This window comes from Delphinapterus leucas, chromosome 17 (assembly GCF_059928025.1).
Source record: "Delphinapterus leucas isolate spDelLeu-1000000601 "Yukka" chromosome 17, BTC_Dleu_Yukka2, whole genome shotgun sequence".
Taxonomy (NCBI): domain Eukaryota; kingdom Metazoa; phylum Chordata; class Mammalia; order Artiodactyla; family Monodontidae; genus Delphinapterus; species Delphinapterus leucas.
The window spans coordinates 18594678-18621947 of NC_143145.1; the positions used below are offsets into that span (position 1 = coordinate 18594678).

General features: G+C 38.9%; 1 protein-coding gene across 4 annotated transcripts in view; it reads right to left on the reverse strand.

The window, feature by feature from the left end:
- The window catches only part of COL14A1 (collagen type XIV alpha 1 chain), a 230376-nt gene that overhangs the window by 91069 nt on the left and 112037 nt on the right, over positions 1 to 27270 (reverse strand). For all 4 annotated transcript variants that reach the window (XM_089898775.1, XM_089898774.1, XM_089898773.1 and 1 more), the window contains exons 23-30: positions 25293 to 25439; positions 21178 to 21234; positions 10648 to 10787; positions 8651 to 8774; positions 8316 to 8459; positions 6970 to 7134; positions 6345 to 6383; positions 6027 to 6165 (exon numbers count right to left, since the gene is read on the reverse strand). In XM_089898775.1, coding sequence (XP_089754901.1) covers positions 6027 to 6165; positions 6345 to 6383; positions 6970 to 7134; positions 8316 to 8459; positions 8651 to 8774; positions 10648 to 10787; positions 21178 to 21234; positions 25293 to 25439 — 955 coding nt within the window. The remainder of the gene's footprint in view (positions 1 to 6026; positions 6166 to 6344; positions 6384 to 6969; positions 7135 to 8315; positions 8460 to 8650; positions 8775 to 10647; positions 10788 to 21177; positions 21235 to 25292; positions 25440 to 27270) is intronic.

The window sequence follows — 27270 nt, forward strand, 5'->3', positions numbered from 1 at the left end:
TTACCCAGTACCATACTGCCTTAATTACTGTAGTTTTGTAGTATACTCTGAAGTCAGGTCACCTGATTCCTCCAGCTCTGTTTTTCTTCCTCAAGATTGCTTCGGCTATTCGGGGTCTTCTGTGTTTCCATACAAACTGTGAAATTTTTTGTTCTAGTTCTGTGAAAAATGCCAGTGGTAGTTTGATAGGGATTGCATTGAATCTGTAGACAGCTGTGGGTAGTATAGTTATTTTCACAATGTTGATTCTTCCAATCCAAGAACATGGTATATCTCTCCATCTGTTTGTATCATGTTTAATTTCTTTAATCACTGTCTTATAGTTTTCTGCATACAAGTTTTTGTCTCCTTAGGTAAGTTTACTCCTAAGTATTTTATTCTTTTTGTTGCAGTGGTAAATGGGAGTGTTTCCTTAATTTCTCTTTCAGATTTTTCATCATTACTGTATAGGAATGCAAGAGATTTCTGTGCATTAATTTTGTATCCTGCTACTCTACCAAATTCATTTACTAGCTCTAGTAGTTTTCTGGTGGCATCTTTAGGATACTCTGTAGTATCATGTCATCTGCGCACAGTGACACTTTTACTTCTTCTTTTCCGATCTGGATTCCTTTTATTTCTTTTTCTTCTCTGATTGCTTTGGTTAAAACTTCCAAAACTGCTGAATAATAGCGGTGAGAGTGGGCAACCTTGTCTTGTTCCTAATCTTAGAGGAAATGGTTTCAGTTTTTCACCATTGAGAATGATGTTGGCTGTGGGTTTGTCATATATGGCCTTTATTATATTGAGGTAGGTTCTCTCTATGCCTACTTTCTGGAGAGTTTTTATCCTAAATGGGTGAATTTGGTCAAAAGCTTTTTCTACATCCATTGAGATTATCATATGGGTTTTATCCTTCAATTTGTTAATATGGTGTATCACATTGATTGATTTGCATATACTGAAGAACCCTTGCATTCCTGGGATAAACCCCACATGATCATGGTGTGTGATCCTTTTAATGTGCTGTTGGATTCTGTTTGCTAGTATTTTGTTGAGGATTTTTGCATCTGTGTTCATCAGTGATATTGGCCTGTAGTTTTTTTATGAAATCTTTGTCTGGTTTTGGTACTAGGGTGATGGTGGCCTCGTAGAATGAGTTTGGGAGTGTTCCTCCCTCTGCTATATATTTGGAAGAATTTGAGAAGGATAAGTGTTAGGTCTTCTGTAAATGTTTGATAGAATTTGCCTGTGAAGCTATCTGGTCCTGGGCTTTTGTTTGTTGGAAGACTTAATCACAGTCTCAATTTCAGTGCTTGTGATTGGTCTGTTCATATTTTCTATTTCTTCCTAGTTCAGTCTCGGAAGGTTGTGCTTTTCTTAGAATTTGTCCATTTCTTCCAGGTTGTCCAGTTTATTGGCATATAGTTGCTTGTAGTAATCTCTCATGATCCTTTGTATTTCTGCAATGTCAGTTGTTTCTTCTCCTTTTCCATTTCTAATTCTGTTGATTTGAGTCTTCTGCTTTTTTTTCTTGATGAGTCTGGCTAATGGTTTATCAATTTTGTTTATCTTCTCAAAGAACCAGCTTTTAGTTTTATTGATCTTTGCTATCGTTTCCTTCATTTATTTTTCATTTATTTCTAATCTGATCTTTATGATTTCTTTACTTCTGCTAACTTTGGGGTTTTTCTGTTCTCCTTTCTCTAATTGCTTTACATGTAAGGTTAGGTTGTTTATTTTAGATGTTTCATGTTTCTTGTTTCTTGAGGTAGGATTGTATTGCTATAAAGTTCCCTCTTAGAACTGTTTTTGCTGCATCCCATAGGTTTTGGTTCATCATGTTTTCATTGTCCTTTGTCTAGGTATTTTTTGATTTCCTCTTTGATTTCTTCATCAATCTCTTGGTTATTTAGTAGCCTATTGATTAGCCTCCATGTGTTTGTATTTTTTACAGTTTTTTTTCCTGTTATTGATATCTAGTCTTATAGCGTTGTTGTTGGAAAAGATACTTGATACTATTTCAATTTTCTTAAAGTTACCAAGGCTTCATTTGTGAGCCAAGATATGATGTATCATGGAGAATGTTCCATGGCACTTGAGAAGAAAGTGTATTCTGTTGTTCTGGGATGGAATGTCCTATAAATATCAGTTAAGTCCATCTTGTTTTATGTATCACTTAATGCTTCTGTTTCCTTATTTATTTTCATTTTGGATGATCTGTCCATTGGAGAAAGTGAGGTGTTTAAGTCCCCTACTATTATTGCATTACTGTCAATTTCCCCTTTTATGGCTGTTAGCCTTTGCCTTAGGTATTGAGGGGTTCCTAGGTTGGGTGCATAAATATTTACAATTGTTTTATCTTCGTCTTGGATTGATCCCTTGATTATTATGCATTGTCCTTCTTTGTCCCTTGTAATAGTCTTTATTTTAAAGTCTATTTTGTCTGATATAAGAATTGCTACTCCAGCTTTCTTTTGATTTCCATGTGCATGGAATATCTTTTTCTGTCCCTTCACTTTCAGTCTGTATGTGTCCCTAGGTCGGAAGTGGGTCTCTTGTAGGCAGCACATATATAGGTATTGTTTTTGTATCCATTCAGCCAGTCTATGTCCTTTGGTTGGAGCATTTAATCCATTTACGTTTAGGATAATTATCAGTATGTACGGTCCTATTACCATTTTCTTAATTGTTTTGGATTTGTTATTGTAGGTCTTTTCCTTCTCTTGTGTTTCTTTCCTAGAGAAGTTCCTTTAGCATTTGTTGTAAAGCTGTTTTCGTGGTGCTGAATTCTCTTAGCTTTTGCTTGTCTGTAAAGGTTTTAATTTCTCCGTCAAATCTGAATGAGATCCTTGCTCGGTAGAGTAATCTTGGTTGTAGGTTTTTCCCTTTCATCACTTTAAACATATCCTGCCACTCCCTTCTGGCTTGCAGAGTTTCTGCCAAAAGGTCAGCTGTTAACCTTATGGGGATTCCCTTGTGTGTTACTTGTTGTTTTTCCCTTGCTGCTTTTAATATTTTTTCTTTGTATTTAATTTTTGATAGTTTGATTAATATGTGTCTTGGCATGTTTCTCCTTGGCTTTATCCTGTATGGGACTCTCTGTGCTTCCTGGACTTGATTGACTATTTCCTTTCCCATATTAGGGAAGTTTTCAACTATAATCTCTTCAAATATATTCTCAACCCCTTTCTTTTTCTCTTCTTCTTCTGGGACTCGTATAATTCGAATGTTGGTGCGTTTAATGTTGTCCCAGAGGTCTCAGAGACTGTCCTCAATTCTTTTCATTTTTTTTTCTTTATTCTGCTCTGCGGTAGTTATTTCCACTGTTTTACCTTCCAGGTCACATATCTGTTTTTTTGCCTCAGTTATTCTGCTATAGATTCCTTCTAGAGAATTTTTAATTTCATTTTTTGTATTGTTCATCACTGTTTGTTTTCTCTTTTAGTTCTTCTAGGTCCTTGTTAAATGTTTCATCTATTTTCTCCCTTCTATTTCCAAGATTTTGGATCATCTTTACTATTATTATTCTGAATTCTTTTTCAGGTAGACTGTCTATTTCCTCTTCAGTTGTTTCATCTGGTGGGTTTTTACTTTGCTTCTTCATCTGCTGAATATTTCTTTGTCTTCTCATTATGTTTAACTTACTGTGTTTGGGATCCTTTTCGCAGGCTGCAGGTTCATAGTTCCCATTTTTTTGATGTCTGCCCCAGTGGGTGAGGTTTGTTCAGTGGCTAGTGTAGGCTTCCTGATGGAGGGGACTGGTGCCTGTGTCCTGGTGGGTGGGGCTGGATCTTGTCTTTCTCGGAGGCAGGACCTTGTCTGGTGGTGTGTTTTGGGGTAAACAAAACTCACATAGTAAAACCTTACTATGATTTTAGGCAGCCTCTCTGCTAATGTGTGGGGTTGTGTTCCTGTCTTGCTTGTTGATTGGCATGGGGCATCCAGCACTGAAGCTTGCTGGTCGTTGAGTGGAGCTGGGTCTTAGCGTTAAGACAGAGATCTCTGGGAGAGCTCTCGCCGATTGATATTACATGGGGCCAGGGGCTCTCTGGTGGTCTAATGTCCTGAACTCGGCTCTCCCACCTCATAGGCTCAGGTCTGACACCAGGCCAGAGCACCAAGACCCTGTCAGCCACAAAGCTCAGAAAAAAAGGGAGAAAAAGAGAAAGAAAAAATAATAATAATTAAAAAAGAAGAGGGCAACCAAACCAATAAACAAATCCACCAATGATAACAAGCGCTAAAAACTATACTAAGATAAACATAGAAATCAGAAACAAATCAACTGCAGACAGCAAACCCCAAGTCTACAGTTGCTCCCAATGTCTACTGCCTCAATTTTGGGATGATTTGTTGTCTATTCAGGTGTTCCAGAGATGCAGGGTACATTAAGTTGACTGTGGGGATTTAATCCACTGCTCCTGAGGCTGCTGGGAGGGATTTCCCTTTCTCTTCTTTGTTTGCACAGCTCCTGGGGTTCAGCTTTGGGTTTGGCCCCGCCTCTGCGTGTAGGTCACCTGAGGGCGTCTGTTCCCACCCAGACACGAGGGGGTAAAACAGCAGCTGATTAGGGGGCTCTGGCTCACTCAGGCCGGGGTCGGGAGGGGTACGGACTGTGGGGCGAGCCTGCGGCGGCACAGGCCAGTATAACGTTGCAAAAGCCTGAGGCGGGCTGTGTTTTATCCCGGGGAAGTTGTCCCTGGATCACGGGACCGGCAGTGGTGGGCTGCACAGGCTCCCAGGAGGGGAGGTGTGGATAGTGTCCTGTGCTCGCACACAGGATTCTTGGTGGCTGCAGCAGCAGCTTTAGCATTTCATGCCTGGCTCTGTTGTCCACGCTGATAGCCACAGCTCGTGCCCATCTCTGGAGCTCGTTTCGGCAGTGCTCTGAATCCCCTCCCCTCGCACACCCTGAAACAATGGTCTCTTGCCTCTTTGGCAGGTCCAGACTTTTTCCCAGATGCCCTCCTGGCTAGCTGTGGCGCACTAGCCCCCTTCAGGCTGTGTTCACGCAGCCAACCCCAGTCCTCTCCCTGGGATCCGACTGAAGTCCAAGTCGGCTCCCAGCTCCCGCCCGCCCCGGCGGGTGAGCAGTCAAGCCTCTCAGGCTGGTAAGTGCTGGTCGGCACAGATCCTCTGTGCGGGAATCTCTCCGCTTTGCCCCCTGCACCCCTGTTGCTGTGCTCTCCTCCGTGGCTCCGAAGCTTCCCCGCCACCCACCTCCCGTCTCCACCAGTGAAGGGCCTTCCTAGTGCGTGGAAATTTTTCCTCCTTCACAGCTGCCTCCCAGAGGGGCAGGTCCCATCCCTATTCTTTTGTGTCTGTTTTTTCTTTTTTCTTTTGCCCTTCCCAAGTACATGGGGATTTTCTTGCTTTTTGGGAAGTCTGAGGTCTTCTGCAGCATTCAGTAGGTGTTCTGCAGGAGTTGTTCCACAGGTAAATGTATTTCTGATGTATTTGTGGGGAGGAAGGTGATCTCCTTGTCTTACTCCTCCACCATCTTGAAGGTCCCCCCAGTAATGTGATTTTTACATCAACTATATGGAGTTGCTGTTGTGACTTCTCCAGGATAAAAACCATCTGAATTCATGGCACTATCTTAAAATGGTTCAGGGTGTGGATTCTGGGATCTGCAGGTGCAAATCCCAGCATGGTCTTCAGCAAAATATGTGATCTCACTCAAGTCATTTAGCTTCTTTATGCTTTAGTTTTGTTATTTATAAAACCAAGATAATAAATGACTCTACTTCATAGAGTTATTGGGAGGTTTGAGTGAGTTACTAGCATTTAGAACAATGCCTGGTCTGTGGTAGTGCTGTGTAAGTACTAACTATCTTTATATTTTTCTGAGATGAACAAATATGAAAGTTCAAACAGCATTATGTGTAGATCTAACATTTTTAAAGAAATCTAAACGTCATCTGCTCTATCCATCATGGAAAATCCTGCTGGGAATTATTACAGCATATTTCTAGCTGATATCATTTCCACAGTGCGATATAATAAACAATAATTGACTTTAGTATCTTGCAATGGAAACATACTTGGTTGGCTGGGAAACCAGGGCATCTTTATGAAGTTGATAACAAGGATACACATTGAAGGTACCAGGCTCCATAGAAACCCCTTCCACCGATGAAAATTCCTTTTCAACCAAACCAAACATTTCCATCATCTTAAATCCTTTAAAAAAAAAAAAAAAGAAAGAAAGAAAAAGAAAAAAACAGGGATAGAGAAAAAGAATAAACAGGCACTTTAGGATTTTAAATTTCAAAATTAGTCTATTAAGGATGAAAAAATCTGGACCCAAAATGGGAGTTATTTAATATATTTGTATTTGGAAAATTTGTGAAATGGCATACCTGCAAGATCAATGTCATCCTTATGCACCAGTGGGCAGGCTGGAAGACAAAACAAACAAGATAAAACCCTAATTCAGATATTTTCCAAACATATTCTTTCCTTGTCCTGAGAACAGGAAGCTAACAATCTTGACGGAAGTCAGTTGTGGAGGGAATCCACACCACATGTGGCTACAGCTTTCTGTGGATTCGTAAAGACTGAAACACTCTCGCTTCTTCTTTTAAAACAAAAGGGTCCCAACTTCCTTCTCCTCTCCTGGGTCCATTAAAATCGATGGTGGTCACTTGACAGCATGTCTTGGGAGAAGTCCCACTTCTAATGTGTTACCCTGATGAGCAGACTTAACACAGTTTTGAAAACTATCTGCTATAGCTGTTTAAGAGAGTTGCTTTTAGATACAGACCCTCGTCTTTTTAGGGAAAGTCTTTATTAACCTAAAACCCTGAACCAAGGAGAGGTAAGGTTTACTTCCCATATGCTTGAAACCACAAAACTTAATGTCTGCATAACAAATAGCTTCTTCAAGTCAATTTTCTGTCTTCGGATCAGGATGGCACTCATTATTTAACTGGTATAAATATCTCAGCATTTAAGCAATGTAAGTGCAAATTCCAAAGAACTAACTTGCTGACGCGGTTTCACAGACAAAAGTAATCAACTCATCTTCAATTTTCTTAAAGGCGTCAAAGTCATCCACAAAGAAGACATGCCGGGCGCTGGGCTTACTGCCAATGCTAACCAACTCTGAGTAATCTGCATCAGCCACGCCGACTGCAAAAATGCTGTAGCCTGTGGTAAAAGGGGAACAGATTTCTGATGACTTTAAATCGCAGCAAAAACAAATAATGCAATATAAGACACGTCCAAATATTTAAAACATGTTTATTTAGGAGGGCCAGTGGGGATGGATAATTCACTCTTTACAGTTCTTCAGAATTCTGCATGCACATAATTTATGATAATTAACCCATCATCCCCTAAAGAAAGTTTCCACTTTATTTTTATTTATTTATTTATTTTCACAGTATGCGGGCCTCTCACTGTTGTGGCCTCTCCCGTTGCGGAGCACAGGCTCCAGACGCGCAGGCTCAGTGGCCATGGCTCACGGGCCCAACCGCTCTGTGGCATGTGGGATCTTCCCGAACCAGGGCACGAACCCGTGTCCCCTGCATTGGCAGGCGGACTCTCAACCACTGCGCCACCAGGGAAGCCCCGAAAGTTTCCACTTTAAAGAAGCTTAAGAGAGTCAGTGTTTGAGACAAAATAGTTACCATTTGAGTAACATCTTTATTTTTGCATATTTTTAATAATGATTTTCGTATTTATGGGAAAAAGTGCAATTGAAACAAAAGAAGTTTTGTTTTTTGTTTTGTTTTGTTTTGTTTCATTTTCAGAAGTAGAAACTGAGATATTACAGGCTTAGAAGCCTGAGGTGGGTCACAGTTCAATGCTTGGCAAATACATATTAAGCTAGTCTTTGCTCATACAGATCTTATAGAATGCAATCTTCACATTTTGTGTTCTCCATTTTACAAATGAGGAGGCTGAGGCTGAGGAGTTTCTGTGATCAGTTTCCCTCCCCTGGTCCTTTTCATAGTATTACACTTAATTTTCTTTTCTTTTCCTTTTTTTTCTTTTTGACCACACAGCATGACAGGGATCGAACCCATGCCCCCTGCAGTGGAAGCATGGAATCTTAAACAAATGGATCGCCAGGGAAGTCCTATAGTGCACTTAATTGATGGAGTTGCTTATATAGGGCATCCTGTATGTAACAAAAGTACTGGAGAAAATACAGCAAAATCATAGATTTGTAACCTGGAAACTTTTAAAAATCACATTGTCCAGTTAGTATCAAGAAAGATTTAGAAACGTTTTAGTCATGCTGATGTAGCCTATAAATGTGTATTCAGAAAACAAGGCTAACGGTATTATTGGTAGCCACTGTTGCTTAGCTGTGTAAAACTTACCATCTGATTGCATCTCCCTGGAGATTTTGCTCACATCATCTTGTGATCTTCCATCAGTTATAACCACAATGACCTTCGGGATGCCTCTTCTGGTTCCTGACTCTGCAGTAAACAAGGTATCTCGGACATGCTTAATTGCTTTTCCTGAAACAAAGGAAGGCAACAATTCAATTTCATTTCCTCCCTTGCTAGAGATGGAAGAGTGGGAACGAAGTTCTTAAGTCAATGAAAAACCTTTTTTAAAAAAAATCTATATTACTATGCTTCAAAAAGAAGTCATTTCAGTAATTAGTAATAATTATTTCGGGTCTTACCTGGGCTTCTTGTGGTCTTACCTGTTTTTGTATTTCCTCCTTTGTACGAGATATGTTTAATTGCATCAAGAACAGTCTCTTTGGTTTTGTAAGAGTTAAGTTTAAATTCTGTCCTGGGGTCATCAGTGAACTGGACCATTGCAACCTAGAGAGAGAAGGTGTGTTCATTTTTATGTATATTGTAGACTTGCTCTCTGCCAGAGAGCACACACTACAGCACGATTACAACTACAGTTTTTTTAAAATTAATTAATTAATTTATATTTTTAATTTTTGGCTGTGTTGGGTCTTTGTTGCTGCATGCAGGCTTTCTCTAGTTGCGGTGAGCAAGGGCTTCTCTTTTTTATGGTGTGTGGGCTTCTCACTGCAGTGGCTTCTCTTGTTGCAGAGCATGAGCTCTAGGCACGTGGGCTTCAGCTGTTGTGGCTCAAGGGCTCTAGAGCGCAGGCTCAGTAGTTGTGGCACACAGGCTTAGTTGCTCTGTGATACGTGGGATCTTCCCAGACCAGGGCTCAAACACGTGTCCCCTGCATTGGCAGGCGGATTCCTAACCACTGCACCACCAGGAAGTCCTACAACTACAGTTTTCATTTCTTTTTTAACCCAGTCCACAATTTCCTTGGTTTAAACCATACAAGTTACATACCAAATCTGACGACGTCTTAACAAAGTACTTTTCAGGAAGTACTTTATTTTAAAAATCTCTCCCTAAAGCATGAAGACCTTTTGCCATCTCAATTTCAGTGGGTCATAAGACTCAAGGTGATCTAGCTCTGTCTACTTCTTCCATCTCCTCTTCTCCCCCCAGCCCCCCCACAGGATCATCCATTATATTCCAGCCCCAAGTTTTAGCACCTGAAGCCTCAAAACTCATTCTCGACTTAGGCCCTCTGCACTTACTACTTTCCCTGTCTAGAAATTCTACTTTCAAATCTTCTCAGCATCATTCACATCTCAGTTCAGAAGCCACCTCCTCAAAGAAGACTTTGTGGATCACTCAGTTTAAAATAAACTTTGGTAAATTTAAATCTCAGGTCGAAAGCTCGCATCCCTACCTTGTGAATTTATGTGTTGGCCAATTTGTATCTGTCTCTCATCCTCCTCCTCTCCCTACCTTTAAGAATATGAGCGGGCTTCCCTGGTGGTGCAGTGGTTAAGAATCCGCCCGCCTGCCAATGCAGGGGACACAGGTTCAAGCCCTGGTCCAGGAAGATCCCACATGACGCGGAGCCCGTGCACCACAACTACTGAGCCTGCGCTCTAGAGCCTGTGAGGCACAACTACTGAGCCCCCGTGCCTCAACTACTGAAGCCCGCATGCCTAGAGCCGGTACTCCACAACAAGAGAAGCCACTGCAATGAGAAGCCCGCGCACCACAACAAAGAGTAGCCCCCGCTCAACGCAACTAGAGAAAGCCCGCACACAGCAACAAAGACCCAACTCAGCCAAAAATAAATAAATAAATAAATAAATAAATAAATAAATAAAATATACTACCGTCTTGAGATTTAAAAAAAAAAAAAAGAATATGAGCAACATGAAATTAGGGACATGTCTGTCATACCCATTATGACAGTACTGTACCTAACCAAAATAAGTTCTCAATAAATATTTGTTGAATGAATAAATTAGTTTTCTATGTTCTACTTGTTCTGTAGTAATTTGTGACGATGACCTCTCTCTTTCAAGATTTTAACATCCTCGAGGGCAAAGAAAATATTGGATGTTCCTTTAGAGAGATACTCTATCCTAATATATAGAAGACACATCTGCTGACATGGTCATTCTAACCTGTCTTAGTTTGCTGAACTCAAGCGCTTTTAAGGATTAGCATCTTCTCAAGCTCTGTCACACACCAGTAAGCTGCTTCTAAACTCAGACTTGTCTATACTCTCATTTAGGGTTGGATCCAATCAGGATAGTTCTTTACCCATATTCCCTGACAAGTAGCCATAATAAGAGCTTGGAATAATTTTTTCATGCATAGAATGAATTAATGATTGATCTATCAGCCTTACTTGAGTTCCATCTGCACCTATCTTGTCCAGAGCGCCAACAGTGCTATACAGGAAGTTAATGATCTTATTGAAATTTTCATCACCAATACTCCAGGATCCATCCACCATAAACACCAGGTCGGCTTTGGCAGCTTTACATACTGGAGACCAAGAATTAATTTTGAATCAGGGAAAAGGGGAAAACACAGTAGTTATGACACCAACAAAGCAGATAATGGTTTCCCTCTGGTAGCTACAGCCCGAAGGAAAGATATACATCTTACTCCAACCTCTTGCTCATGACCATCATGGCTCTCCTACACCCAAGTTTCCTAGTCATGACAAAGAAGCTTCAGTCAAATGTGTGGAATTAAAGAGAAAAAAATCTACCAATCTCAGCCCCAAAGAACAGAAATGGGAAGAATGAAAAGTGTAGAAGTGATTTAGAGACAGAAGCATCAGCAAACACTCTACTGCCTACTGATTAGAAGGAAATCCAAGCTACCACTCTGTGCACCCTGCCCTCTGCTGACTGAATTAACAATGTGAGAGAGATTCAGCTTCCAGGAGGAAGGCATACCACACAATGGAAGCAGATTAATCTAAAACTTGATATGCATTTGGACGGAGGCCATAAGCAAACTTTAATTCCAGCCTTGCTCAGAAATCCTGTCTATGCCCTTCTGACACCCAGTGATGCATATCAAGAAATGCACATTATCCCAGCTCAGGGAAACTTTTATTAGCAGGTAATACTGATATCAATGTTGAAAAACAGGCAAAAATCACATTAACAAAAACCTATTCCACTGAAAGCATTTTTTAATAGTCTTGTATCACGTGCTGTTTCAGATTATCTATGCCTCTCTTCCCCTTCATTACTGTAGACCACGGTGGTTAACTCTGTTTTATGATGAAACAATTTAGTCTTTAATAATCTGAATCTTTTTATCTTAGGCCATTTGCACACAAATATTCTGTGAGCTAATGTACCTTTCACCTTTCTTTAGAAAAAAAATTTACTTGACTTTTATTTTATTAAGTGTAACTTTATTCCCTTAAAGCTATTTACGAGGTAAAATAAATCATCTCTGAGTTAGTACTCGAGCGACAATAAGGATTTGGTGAGGTTGTTCTCATGAGTTCCACAATGTATAACATTTTACATATTTATGGCTTGAATTTGAAGCTGAAGGGGACCACATGATCTATAATTATAGCTTACAAAAGAAAACCTGGTGGTCTGTTTTCAAGGAAAGACAAAATCTAGATTAGGTTTTACCTTCGAAATGAGAGCAAAATCTATTTGAAAATATGCTAAAATTGAAAAACTTACTTAATACAAGAAAGAAAAAAAAAGAAAATACATTAAAATACAGGAAGGAATTACCCCTGGAATATGAAATTGTATTTTTAATTTTCTTCTTTGTACTCTTTTGTTTCTTTTTTTTTTAAACATCTTTATTGAAGTATAATTGCTTTACAATGGTGTGTTAGTTTCTGCTTTATAACAAAGTGAATCAGCTATACATATGAATATATCCCCATATCTCCTCCCCCTTGCATCTGCTTCCCACCCTCCCTAGCCCACGCCTCTAGGTGGTCACAAAGCACCGAGCTGATCTCCCTGTGCTATGCAGCTGCTTCCCACTAGCTATCTATTTTACACTTGGTAGTATATATAAGTCCGTGCCACTCTCTCACTTCATACCAGCTTATCCTTCCCCCTCCCCGTGTCCTCAAGTCCATCCTCTAAGTCTGCGTCTTTATTCCTATCTTGGGCCTAGGTTCTTCAGAACCATTTTTCTTTTTTTAGATTCCATATATATGTGTTAGCATATGATATTTATTTTTCTCTTTCTGAATTACTTCACTCTGTATGACAGGCTCTATCTAGGTCCATCCACCTCACTAAAAATAACTCAATTTCGTTTCTTCTTAAGGCTGAGAAATATTCCACTATATATATGTGCCACATCTTCTTTATCCATTCATCTGTTGATGGACACTCAGGGTGCTTCCATGTCCTGGCTATTGTAAATAGAGCTGCAAAGAACATTGTGTTACATGACTCATTTTGAATTATGATTTTTCTCAGGATATATGCCCAGTAGTGGGATTGCTGGGTTGTATGGTAGTTCTATTTTTAGTTTTTTAAGGAACCTCCATACTGTTCTCCAGAGTGGCTGTAAAAATTGATATTTCCACGAACAGTGCAAGAGGGTTCCCTTTTCTCCACACCCTCTCCAGCATTTATTGTTTCTAGATTTTTTGATGATGGCCATTCTGACTGGTGTCAGGTGATACCGCATTGTAGTTTTGATTTGCATTTCTCTAATGATTAGTGATGTTGAGCATTCTTTCATGTGTTTGTTGACAATCTGTATATCTTCTTTGAGAAATGTCTATTTAGGCCTTCTGCCAATTTTTCGATTGGGTTGTTTGTTTTTTTGATATTGAGCTGCATGAGCTGCTTGTAAATTTTGGAGATTAATCCTTTGTCTGATGATTCATTTGCAAATATTTTCTCCCATTCTGAGGGTTGTCTTTTCGTCTTGTTTATGGTTTCCTTTGCTGTGCAAAAGCTTTTAAGTTTCATTAGGTCCCATTTGTTTATTTTTGTTTCTATTTCCATTTCTCTAGGAGGTGGGTCAAAAAGGATCTTGCTGTGATTTACATCATAGAGTGTTCTGCCTATGTTTTCCTCTAAGAGTTTTATAGTGTTTGGCCTTATATTTAGGTCTTTAATCCACTGTGAGTTTATTTTTGTGTATGGTGTTAGGGAGTCTTCTAACTTCATTGTTTTACATGTAGCTGTCCAGTTTTCTGAGCACCACTTACTGAAGAGGCTGACTTTTCTCCATTGTATATTCTTGCCTGCTTTATCAAAGGAAAGGTGACCATATGCATGTGGGTTTATCTCTGGGCTTTCTATCCTGTTCCATTGATCTATATTTCTGTTTTTGGCCAGTACCATACTGTCTTGATTACTGTAGCTTTGTAGTAGAGTCTGAAGTCTGGGAGCCTAATTCCTCCAGCTCTGTTTTTCTTTCTCAAGATTGCTTTGGCTATTCGGGGTCTTTTGTGTTTCCATACAAATTGTGAAATTTTTTGTTCTAGTTCTGTGAAAAATGCCACTGGTAGTGTGATAGGTATTGCATGCAATCTGTAGATTGCTTTGGGTACTCAAGTCATTTTTACAATGTTGAATCTTCCAGTCCAAAAACATGGTATATCTCTCTATCCGTTTGTACCATCTTTAATTTCTTTCATCAGTGTCTTACAGTTTTCTGCATACAGGTCTTTTGTCTCCCTAGGTAGGTTTATTCCTAGGTATTTCATTCCTTTTGTTGCAAGGGTAAATAGGGGTGTTTCCTTAATTTCTCGTTCAGATTTTTCATCATTAGTGTATAGGAATGCAAGAGATTTATGTGCATTAATTTTGTATCCTGCTACTTTACCATATTCATTGATTAGCTCTGGTAATTTTCTGGTAGCATCTTTAGGATTCTCTATGTATAGCATCATGTCATCTGCAAACAGTGACAGCTGTACTTCTTCTTTTCCGATTTGGATTCCTTTTATTTCTTTTTCTTCTCTGATTGCTGTGACTAAAACTTCCAAAAATATGTTGAATAATAGTGGTGAGAGTGGACAACCTTGTCTTGTTCCTGATCTTAGAGGAAATGGTTTCAGTTTTTCACCACTGAGGATGATGTTGGCTGTGGGTTTGTCATATATGGCCTTTATTATGTCGAGGTAAGTTCCCTCTATGCCTACTTTCTGGAGGGTTTTTATCATAAATGGGAGTTGAATTTTGATGAAAGCTTTTTCTGCATCTACTGAGATGATCATATGGTTTCTCTCCTTTAATTTGTTAATATGGTTTATCACATTGATTGATTTCCTTATATTGAAGAATTCCTGCATTCCTGGGTTAAATCCCACTTGATCATGGTGTATGTGCTATTGGATTCTGTTTGCTAGTATTTTGCTGAGGATTTTTGCAGCTATGTTCATCAGTGATATTGGCCTGTAGTTTTCTTTCTTTGTGACATCTTTGTCTGGTTTTGCCATCGGGGTGATGGTGGCCTCGCAGAATGAGTTTGGGAGTGTTCCTCCCTCTGCCATATCTTGGAAGAGTTTTGGAAGGATAGGTGTTAGCTCTTCTCTAAATGTTTGATAGCATTCACCTATGAAGCCATCTCTCCTGGGCTTTTGTTTGTTGGAAGATTTTTAATCACAGTTTCAATTTCAGTGCTTGTGATTGGTCTGCTTATATTTTCTATTTCTTCCTGGTTCAGTCTCAGAAGGTTGTGCTGTTCTGAGAATTTTTCATTTCTTCCAGGTTGTCCATTTTATTGGCATAGAGTTGCTTGTAGTGATCTCTCATGATCCTTTGTACTTCTGCAGTGTCAGTTGTTACTTCTCCTTTTTCATTTTTAATTCTGTTGATTTGAGTCTTCTCCCTTTTTTTCTTGATGAGTCTGGCTAATGGTTTATCAATTTTGTTTATCTTCTCAAAAAACCAGTTTTTAGTTTTATTGATCTTTGCTATCATTTCCTTCATTTCTTTTTCATTTATTTCTGATCTGATATTTATGATTTCTTTCCTTCTGCTAACTTTGGGGTTTTTTTGTTCTTCTTTCTCTAATTGCTTTAGGTGTAAGGTTAGGTTGTTTATTTGAGATGTTTCTTGTTTCTTGAGGTAGGATTGTATTGCTGTAAACTTACCTCAGAACTGTTTTGCTGCATCCCATAGGTTTTGGGGTGTCATGATTTCATTGTCCTTTGTTTCTAGGTGTTTTTTTGATTTCCTGTTTGATTTCTTCAGTGATCTCTTGCTTATTCAGTAGTGTATTGTTTAGCCTCCATGTGTTTTTATTTTTAACAGATTATTTTCCTGTAATTGATATCTACTCTCACAGCATTGTGGTCGGAAAAGATACTTGATACGATTTCAATATTCTTAAATTTACCAAGGCTTGATTTATGACCCAAGATATGATCTATCATGGAGAATGTTCCATGAGCAGTTGAGAAGAAAGTGTATTCTGTTGTTTTGCGATGGAATGTGAGAATGGAATATCCTATAAATATCAGTTAAGTCCATCTTGCATCTTGTTTTATGTATTATTTAATGCTTCTGTTTCCTTATTTATTTTCATTTTGGATGATCTGTCCATTGGTGAAAGTAGGGTGTTTAAGTCCCCTACTATTATTGTGTTACTGTCAATTTCCCCTTTTACGGTGGTTAGCATTTGCCGTATGTATTGAGGTGATCCTGTGTTGGGTGCATAAATACTTACAATTGTTTTATCTTCTTCTTGGATTGATCCCTTGATCATTATGTATTGTCCTTCTTTTTCTCTTGTAAGAGTCTTTTTTTTAAAGTATATTTTGTCTGATATGAGAATTGCCACTCCAGCTTTCTTTTGATTCCCATTTGCATGGAATATCTTTTTCCATCCCCTCACTTTCAGTCTGTATGTGTCCCTAGGTCTGAAGTGGGTCTCTTGTAGACAGATATACAGGTCTTGTTTTTGTTTCCATTCAGCCAGTCTACGTCTTTTGGTTGGAGCATTTAATCCATTTATGTTTAAGGTAATTATTTATATGTATGTTCCTATTACGATTTTCTTAATTGTTTTGGGTTTGTTTTTGTAGGTCTTTTCCTTCTCTTGTGTTTCCTGCCTTTAGCATTTGTAGTAAAGCTGGTTTGGTGGTGCTGAATTCTCTTAGCTTTTGCTTGTCTGTAAAGGTTTTAATTTCTCCATCGAATCTGAATGAGATCCTTGCTGGGTAGAATAATCTTGGCTGTAGGTTTTTCCTTTTCATCACTTTAAATATGTCTTGCCACTCCCTCTGGCTTGCAGAGTTTCTGCTGAAATATTAGCCGTTAACCTTATGGGGATTTCCTTGTATGTCACTTTCTGTTTTTCCCTTGCTGCTTTTAATATTTTTTCTTTGTATTTAATTTTTGATAGATAGTTTGATTAATATGTGTCTTGGCATGTTTCTTCTTGGATTTATCCTGTATGGGACTCTCTGTGCTTCCTGGACTTGATTAACTATTTCCTTTCCCATATTAGGGAAGTTTTCAACTATAATCTCTTCAAATATTTTCTCAGTCCCTTTCTGTTCTCTTATTCTTCTGGGACCCCTATAATTCGAGTGTTGGTGTGTTTAATTTTGTCCCAGAGGTCTCTGAGATTGTCCTCAGTTCTTTTCATTCTTTTTTCTTTATTCTGCTCTGCAGTAGTTATTTCCACTATTTTATTTTTCAGGTCACTTATCCGTTCTTCTGCCTCAGTTATTCTGTTATTTATCCCTTCTAGAGAATTTTTAATTTCATTTATTGTGTTGTTCATCATTGTTTGTTTTCTCTTTAGTTCTTGTAGGTCCTTGTTAAACGTTTCTTGTATTTTCTCTATTCTATTTCCAAGATTTTGGATCATCTTTACTATCATTGTTCTGAATTCTTTTTCAGGTAGACTGCCTATTTCCTCTTCATTTATTAGGTCTGGTGGGTTTCTGCCTTGCTCCTTCCTCTGCTGTGTATTTCTCTGTCTTCTCATTTTGCTTAACTTACTGTGTTTGGGGTTTCCTTTTCTCAGGCTGTAGGTTCGTAGTTCCCATTGTTTTTGGTGTCTGTCCCCAGTGGCTAAGGTTGGTTCAGTGGGTTTTGTAGGCTTCCTGGTGGAGGGGACTAGTGCCTGTGTTCTGGTGGATGAGGCTGGATCTTGTCTTTCTGTTGGGCAAGTCTACGTCCGGTGGTGTGTTTTGGCATGTTTGTGGCCTTATTATGATCTTAGGCAGCCTCTCTGCTAATGGGTGGGGTTGTGTTCCTGTTTTGCTAGTTGTTTGCATAGGGTGTCCAGAATTGTAGCTTGCTGTCCATTGAGGGGAGCTGGGTCTTAGTGTTGAGATGGAGATCTCTGGGAGAGCTTTCTCCATTTGATATTATGTGGAGTTGGGAGGTCTCTGGTGGACCAATGTCATCCACTCAGGTCTCCCACCTCAGAGGCACAGGCTTGACACCTGGCCAGAGCACCAAGATCCTGTCAGCCACACGGCTGAGAAGAAAAGGGAGAAAAAAGCAATAAAATAAAATAAAGTTATTTAAATAAAAAGTAATAAAGAAAGAAAGAAGCGAGCAACCAAACCAAAAAGCAAATCCACCAATGATAACAAGGGCTAAAAAGTATACTAAAAAAACAAAACAAAAAAACCAGACAGACAGAACCCTAGGACAAATGGTAAAAGCAATGCTATACAGACAAAATCACAGAAGGAAGTATACACATACACACTCACAAAAAGGGAAAAAGGAAAAATATATATACTTATTATATTGAATAAAAAAAGGAAGACAGCTACCAAATCGATAAAAAAATCTACCAGTGATAATAAACTCCAAATACTAAACTAAGTTAAACATAAAACCAGAAAGAAATTAGATGCAGAAAGCAAACCCCAAGTCTACAGTTGCTCTCATAGTTCACCTCCTCAATTTTGGGATGGTTCACTGTCTATTCAGGTATTCCAGAGATGCAGGGTACATCAAGTTCATCGTGGAGATTTAATCCATTGCTCCTGAGGCTGCTGAGAGAGATTTCCCTTTCTCTTCTTTGTTTGCGCAGCTCCCGGGGTTCAGCTTCGGATTTGGCCCCACCTCTGCGTGTAGGTCTCCTGAGGGCGTCTGTTCCCTTTTGGGAAATCTAAGACCTTCTGCTAGCATTCAGTAGGTGTTCTGTAGGAGTTGTTCCACATGTAGATGTATTTCTGATGTATTTGTGGGGAGGAAGTTGATCTCCACATCAAATTCCTCCGACATCTTGAAGGTCTGTCTTCATAAGTCCCACTTTGTAGGAGAGCACCACTTTTCTCCAATTCCATAAAATCTTCAACAGTGATGAAAATATAGTCCACTCCAGGAACCTCACCCTCCTTATGTGGCCCTGTGGTGCCTAGAGCTCTGTTCAAAGGAAGCAGAGAAGCCACACGTCTTCTCCCATTTTCCATGGTCCTCATCAGTGTCTTCTCAAACCACCTGTACTGATCCAACCCATTCTCAGATCATAGAATTCTCTTGATAGAAGTAGTCCCCACTGAGCTTTGATTTTTTTCAGGCTGGATGTCCAGAAATTTCTTCTTTAAGCCAGACACAGTAACATAAAACTGCCACTGAGGTGGGTTTTTTTTCCCCCTCTTCTCAAATATGAAGCCTGCAGCACTTCTCTCTCTCTCTCCCTTTCTCTCTCTTTCTCTCTCCTGCTCTCTCCCTCTCTCCTCTCTGGCTTACACTCTCTCACTCGGTTTCTCTTTCCTCAACCCCCACCAGCAACCTCATTCTCTTTTCTGTTTCTTAATGTTTGTTTAATAAATACTCAATATCACTTGAATAATAAAAATTTACAAGCTTTTAAATTAAATACAGCCAGGACAAATAGAAACTAAGATGAATAAGGCATTAAAGTTGCAGAAGCCCCACTCTCTAAAACCATCATGATGAAAACTACAGGAAAAATGTTCCTACATTGTCAATCCTCACGCTCATAGACCCTTCCAAATCACATGTCTCCCATGAGCATTCATGAATGTTGACTGCATGATCCTCATGTTCTGCTATAAATAAAAATATTCTGACTTCAGAGAGTCCTGTAATATCTGTATCGGAAATGTCTGATAAATTCATCAATTAGGATTCTGTTTCCAGTTCCAATAGTGAAAATCATCATAAATAGTTAGACTAGCAAAAGCTAGATATGAAGATGGAAGAAGAAAGAGTCTGGCATTCCAGGTAGAACCAATAGCATTAAAAGATGCAGGATAGCATAAGGCATGTATGCAGAACCCGGAGTTATACAATTGTGCTGGTAACTAATATTGTCTGGGACATGATACCACAACATAGGTTGATCATTGAAGACTTTGCCTGGTATGCTAGGAAGGATGTTGAGCTTTATTTTTGTACAGTTTCTTATTACCTCTTTGTTTCCTTGATCCTTACACTCTCCAGCATCAGACCCCTCTGACTATGTTCCTGTCCCTTGCAGGACATTTGGTGCTGTCCAAAACGTCGATAAGACATTTGGTCTATACCAACAGGTTCTTGAAATTTGATCCTATCCAAAATGTTACAAGCATATTTGGCCCATGCCAAATTGTTTTGGACAGGACCAAATACTAAGGAACTTTTGGCATGGACCGTATGTCTGCTAACACTCTGAAAGGTGGGAACAACTTATTTTTCATTGTATCTCTGGTACGTAATAGGTACTTTAAAATGCATGGTAAATGGAAGAAGTCTTCCAAAACAACCTTCCAACTATGTGTTCTAGCTTTATCTTCTCCTGCCCTAATCCCTCCTCCCCATTTCACCAAGGTTATCTTTCTTAAACATAGATTTCTGCAGGTCACCCTCCCTTCATAAAACTCCTCATGGCATACCATGTCCTATAGGATAAAGCCCAGCCTCCTTATTCAGGCACACAAACCACTTCATAACTCTATCTTCACCTTTCTCTATGGGTCACACTAAAGTGCTTATGGTTCCCCAAACACATTACGTGCTTAGATCACTCCATGACTTCGAGTGCTTGTCTCTCCATTATTTACTTGTAAAACTCATTCTTCAAAATGTAAATCAAATTCCTCCTCCTCCTTTACAGGTAATTAACCTGCAGCAGCATTAACTGTTCTCATTTCTGGGCTACCATAGTATAATCTCCGCTTTTTAACGCATTTCCTTGGCTGGTAATTACCTAGGCAAACACCTATCTCTCTTGCAATACTGAAACTAAGCAGAGAGCAGTAATCACAGATTGTTATTGTATTCCAAGTACCTGGCATAAGAGCTTTGAGAATGAATAGTAGGGTTAATAAATGTTCATTAATGGAATAAAAAAATTAATGATCACTACTGTGTTTGAAAGGTTTTTAGAAAGCTACCTTAATGGCTCAAGTAAGAGGTGATGAGAAACTCTTGTGATGAAGATAGAAAGAAACAACTGGGAGAGACATTTGGAGGTAAGCTGGAACACTGTTACCCTTGTCTACAAATTATAAACTACACTCTCACTCATAAATTATGTAACTACTCTTCCTTGGTAAACATGTACTACTATTTTTGATGAAATAAATATGAAGAAATTCTGTTAGAAAATTTATTCTGTGTGTACAGAGTCTATATTAGATGATTTTTTGTTGAATATATTTGACATATACACTGCATAAAGTTAAAGTGTACAACATACTAATTTGATACATTTATATATTGTAATATTGTTGATATAGTGACATTTAGCATCTCTATCGCATCACATAATTATAGTAAAATATTGCTGCCTCTCTTCATTACACTGCATATTAGATCTCTATGTCTTATTTACTACTCATTGCAAAGTTGTACCCCATAAGGGTTTGATAAGCATTTGTATTAAGGAGAAAATATCTTCCATTAATACCTTGGGTTTTAAATGAACAAGCAAACAATACCAACAGAAATCCAAAACCTAAAATCACATCATGATTGTATAATTCTTTTACCTTCTTTTGCTGGTGGAATGGTTGGAGGAAAAGTAGGTGGCCGAGTAGGAAGTGATTCTGTAAAGGAGAGGGAGAAACAACATCAATTAAGCATCTCATCTGTGGCGAAGAGAGGGAGGCCACGGAGTCATAATTCTTCAGGGGAGTCAGTGATTTTGACAACTGTCTTCTTTGAGAATTTAGTACCCACTATAAATCAGCCAAAGCCTGTGAAAACTGGTTCCAACCATCCCCTCAACATCAGACTGAAGGCTTGAAATGTCATTTTGCCACAATTCAGTTTACCCAGTGGGAGTCAATGCAATCAAACTGTCAACTACAAAGTGGTTTTAATACTGATTTAAGGCTGGAACCCTGCCAACCTATTTCAGATTAGTCTCTGGTTGCTTTCACACATATAATAAACTTTATTTCCATTCTGCCTAAGGATTGACCATCAATCCATGTTCAATAGCACCTTCTCCCTTTTGACCCTGCATCCCCAGGATGTGGTCGCCAAGGGAATCTGATTTACTCCCTACTACATTCAGACTGTGTCTGGGAAACTTTCAGTTTTGAGAGCAAAATGGCAGGACCTTGGGAGGCTACGGTGTGTCCTGATCAGTTTAACCTGGATGATGAGGGATGAGAAAACTGTGTAATACATGGAGGTGTGGTTTGGTTAAAGGTCACAGGTATAGTCACATCAGAGCAGTGACTTTCTTACCAATTCACATGGTAAAGCATCAGGAAGCTATGGCATCATTAGGTAAACATCCTAATATTATTTTTTTATATATTCTTTTTTTAAATTCTTATTTGACACTAAAGACTTAAGAAAAATTGAGAAAATTATTTTTATTATTCCAGTTTAATATGAGGGAAAACCCTCAACGAATCATAGCCATTCACACAGAGGAATGTCTAGCCTCTGCAGACAGTAAGTGCCAACTAGCTGAAGGATTTGAGCTCAAGCAGACTGTTTGCTGGGAATGTTGTAAAAGGAATTCGTTCACTGCCAGGAAGGTTGGAAGAGACAAATTTTAAGGTCTCTTCCAATTCTAGGAGCCAATAAAATAATATTATTTGAGTAAAGTGATTCAACATTTAAAGGAATGAGGTATATTACTGATATGTTAAAATGGAAAAGTGTTTGAGATTAATCCTTATGTGAAATGAAGCAGAAAACCATGGTATGATCCCATCTGTGAAAATTGAAAAAATCCTATTTAACTGATAAATATACTGATTTATCTATACACTTCTATATGATTATACACACACACACACACACACACACACAAAACAGGTAACAGGTAGAATTTCTTGAAGGAGACCAAGCTCGTACAAATGGGTATTTCTGGGAAGAAAGAATGAGGAAAGAGGGAAGGAGACAACACAATATATACCTTCTGTTGCATTATTACAGATATAGAATATCACTTTTTTCTTTTAAAGGCAATTTTTTGGAAACTAAAAAGTTTCAAAAGTAAAAACATTTGAGACATTTTAATATTAAAACTAGGACTGCAAAACTTTTTTGAAAGCACCATAAAATCCTTCTAGAGCCAGATGTATTTATCTTAAAATTTGTGGAAGCAGTGGGTCATCTTTACAATGGTGCATTTTCTTTAATGTGAAAAACTGAGGCATATCCTAACTTTAGTCAATAAATCAAGAACAAAATCAGTGAGTGGCTCTGGAAGCCAGATCAACATGTTTGGTCAGAACATCTGGCCTAAGAGTCTCTTGGGTAAGAAGAACCACAGTGAACTGGGAACATGTGTTTATATTCTCTGTGTGGCACACAGATGGTCCCTGTGTTCAAGTCTGTGAGAAGCTGTCACATAGAAGAGGGAACAGTCTCAATCTGCATTTGCTTCAGAAGGTTGAACTAGAGCCAGTGGGTAGAAGCTATAAGATGACACATGTCCCCAACAGAAGGAAAACATTTACACCAAACAGAGCTTTCCAAAATGACCCTGGACTGGTAGTTAACAGTTGTGAGGTTAAGGTTAGAGGAATTTGAAGGAGACCAGAGTCCCCAAACTCAAATAGTTTTAGAGGTCAGGCAAGTAATGAATGGGAGCAAAGAACATAGCCTAAACATTAAGGAATAACAAACTTAAGAGCACATAACACTGTCTAAAAGAGACAGCAGTTACTGAGTTTCTGTAGATTTAGCACCATGAGGATTTGTGTGCCCTGTGTTGTCAGATCTTTTGAATTTTCAAGAATACTTTAAAACTTTAAAAAAAAAAAAAATAGCCCAGAGAAAAACATAGCTGACAGTGAGATCTAACCCCATGGCCATCAGGTTGTGACTTCCAGGAAGACAGCAACGGTGATAACAAAAGTACTTGTTCAATAAGATACAGGTTGAGAAGTTCCTCAGCAGGCTCTTTTCATTGGATCTTTACCACCACCAAAGGAGGTAAGAGAGTAGGTATTTAATTTTATTGGTAAGCAAAAAGCAGCTCAGAGATGTTAAACTGCCCAAGGCCACAATGCTAAAAAGGACCCCAACCAAGCCTATTTGACTCTAAATCTCATGCACTACCAGGCCTCTAATAATTTTGAAATTATATAATCCTCTATCCATAAAACAAATTCTAATGAGCAATCAAAAGCAACAAACAACTGATATATTCTCCAGTGTGGATAAACCTCAAAAACATATGCTAAGTGAAAGACGTCAGGTGCAAAAGACTACATATTACATATTTCCATTTATATGAAATGTCTAGAAATGTACAAGAAAACAAAGTAGACTGCCTGGGGCAGACAGTAGGAAAGAAGACTCACTGGGGATGAGCTTGAAAGCTCTCTGGATTGATGGGAATGTCCTAACATTGGATTGTAGTAATGGCTGCACAACCTTTTACATGTACCAAAGATCATTGAATTGTATGATTAAAATGGGTAAATTTTATGGAATGTAAATTATACCTCAAAAATACATGTGTCCTGTAAACTGTTGAATATTTCAGTGTTATGAAATAAAGTCTCTGTGTTGGAAAGTAGATGATTCCATTAACTATACTTTCACCTTATCTGTTGGAAGATTATATATTGATGATGATTTCTTTCTGCATGTTCAGAGCAACTGAAAGGCCTATATACACGGGTAGTAGAACTTTCTAAACATCAAATGCATGATAGAGGAGCTACCAAGAAAGCCCATCGCCCACCACCTATTCCGATACCAATCTTTGGGGATTTCAAGTTTAAGTTCAAGATACTGAGTTGGGGACACACATATGTCCCCTGGAATTCACTACCATTCAAACCATTTTAATGTTTGTGGCCTCTAGGTCCGGAATCCTTGATTAAAAGGATACCAAGAAGTTGACATACCAAGAAGTTGATACCCTCCTTGCTGTTTAGAACATGTAAAAAGTGCCTTGTTTTCATTTTATAGTTTGCCTTTCCCTTCAGTGCATCAGATTTCCAGCCAGCTTGGAAAAAGAGCAAGAACCTCTTAAGTAGGCAAGTCTAGGGTCAGCCAGTTGGAACGTCTTGGCTCCATTCCCACCCTCATGGCTGTAGTAATGTGCCATTGTTTTAATGTCAGGACCCAGTCCTTACACTTCATTTCACACGCCACATTCCACAGATGTTCCTAATGGAAATAGATCACAATATAGGTCATTGTTTCAAGCACTTTGCCATCCTATGGCCTTATAGTCCCTGTGACAACATATGGAGGATAGAAAAAAACCATACAGATGACATTAGTGGGCCACAAGCAGGGAATTCTGGGACTGAATAAGACACACAAAATTGTATTACAGATATTCCCACACAACAATAGCTAATATTTTTCTAAATGGAATAAGATTTTTGAACCAAAACAGGACGCCTAAAATGCCATTTGTTCATGAAGACAGGGATCAGGAGAGAACACACTTGACTTACGTGGGGTTTTTTGTTTTTGTTTTTGTTTTTCCCGGTATGCGGGCCACTGCTGCGGCCTCCCCCGTTGCGGAGCACAGGCTCCGGACGCGCAGGCTCAGCTGCCATGGCTCATGGGCCTAGCCGCTCCGCGGCATGTGGGATCCTCCCAGACCAGGGCACGAACCGTGTCCCCTGCATCGGCAGGCAGACTCTCAACCACTGCGCCACCAGTGACTTACGTGTTTTTTCCGTTATGCTCACACTGGGTCCCTCAATCTCGTGGAGCTTTGTGTAAACACTGATTTTATATTCTGAATCTGGCTGAAGTCCATAGAAGCAATGTCTGTTTGTCCCTCCACCCAGAGTGGATTCTTGCTTTTGTGTATCTATAATAAAAACAAAACAAAACATACATGAACAAAACATACATACATGAACTTTTAAAAACAGCCATCAGTAGATGATTTGCTTCTAAAATGCTTAATATGCATGGCCTATTCAGATAACTCCAGAATGAATTAAACTTGTTTGAGGGGTTGTATTTTTTTTTAAAGAGTTAACATTTCCACTGTTTTTTTTACATAATTGAAAATCACATTTTATATGTTCAGAAATGAGACTGACTAGTAAAAGGCTGCTGAGGTCAATCCTTTAACAAATGGAGAACTGTTCATGTTTATAATTATATGTTCACATCTTAATTGACCTTTTGAACAGGTTGTCAAGGGAGTATATTCATATATACATATATTTATATAATTCTAAAAATTAGAATTCCCTTTTATTCAATATGATTCTTCAGAACACAGTCGAACAATCAAAACTTGACATAAAAAGATACATCCTTTTGGCCCCATACAACTTATTACCATACACTAGGATGCCCTTCTTGCCAATGGCCTAAAGATACAAGTATGGAGTTAGAAATTGTAGGGTGCTAAGCAGGTCTCATGCCTGTGGGCTAAGAAGTGGGCTTCCAGGGTCTCAGAAGCTTCATCTATGGGTCCAGGTGGTTTGCATAGTTGCCACAAATGCAGGCAAGAGCTTGGAACAGCACTGGGACAGCCAGGGTGTCCCCGGACTGTCCAATTCATACCTCTCAGTCTTGATTTTTCACTGACACTCAGGATTTCTTTCGATAGCAAAGGAGACTGCTAGGAAGCTAGGAGGAGGCTCTCCAAATTCCTTGGATTCACTTTAAAGATCCTCTTTTATTCTTTTAAAATCATAATTGAGGAAACAGGACATGGTGCTTAAGTGGCTTATGACCATAAATCATCCCATACATCTTGGTCTCCCAACTCCTGGTTCCGATATACTTTTTGTTCTACCAAGGAGACATGCCACACACAGCCATTTCCACTGCCACCTTCTCTGTCCTGGCTCTACCATGGCAGAGGCATGACAAAGAATTTAGGAGGCCTGATTAACTGTTGGCTAATTTCTTCATTCCCATATCCACAGCAAAATTTCTTTGCCTTCTTAGAAGAATTAGTGCTTGCCCTCAGGTTTGGAGACTGGGAGAAGTTGGATTAATTATATTAGTCACTTCCTGAGAGCTTACTATGGTACCTGGTTCAGTGCTTCGTATTTAATGATAAAAATAAGAGCAAAGGTAGTAATGGCCAACATTTAGTGAGTACGTACCACGTACCAGGCACTATTCTTAGGATTTTATGTGTATTAATTCATTGGATCCTTATAATATTTATAATTATCCCCAATTTAAAGACAAGAAACTGAAGGCTAGGAAAGTTAGTAGTTTACCCAAGTCCATACACTAAGTAGCAGGAGTGAAATGTAAATTCAGAACTTGAAGCCCAGTCTCAGAGGATGTTGCTTTAATTTCCATTAATATATCATAAAATAATATAAGTTAAATATACAATTTTTTTCAAAATGAAAGAGTTGGAGAGCTGCTGAGTGCATGTGAAATTAGTAAGCATGATAGTAGGGAGATCACATGAGTCCTCGTGGCTCAGTGCTTTATAGCTCCATTGGACATAGCTGCCTACCTTGGTGGCTTCCATTACTGAAGAATTTAAAGTTGGTATTTCTCGTAGGCATAGAGTGTTTATTTATTTATTTTTTAACCATTATTTATTTTTTATAAATAAACCATGGATAACTGGTTAAGAAGAAGAATCCCTGCTACCATGAAAAAAACTACCATGCAAATTTCCCTCTAGATTGATTTTCATCTGATCCACAAATTGC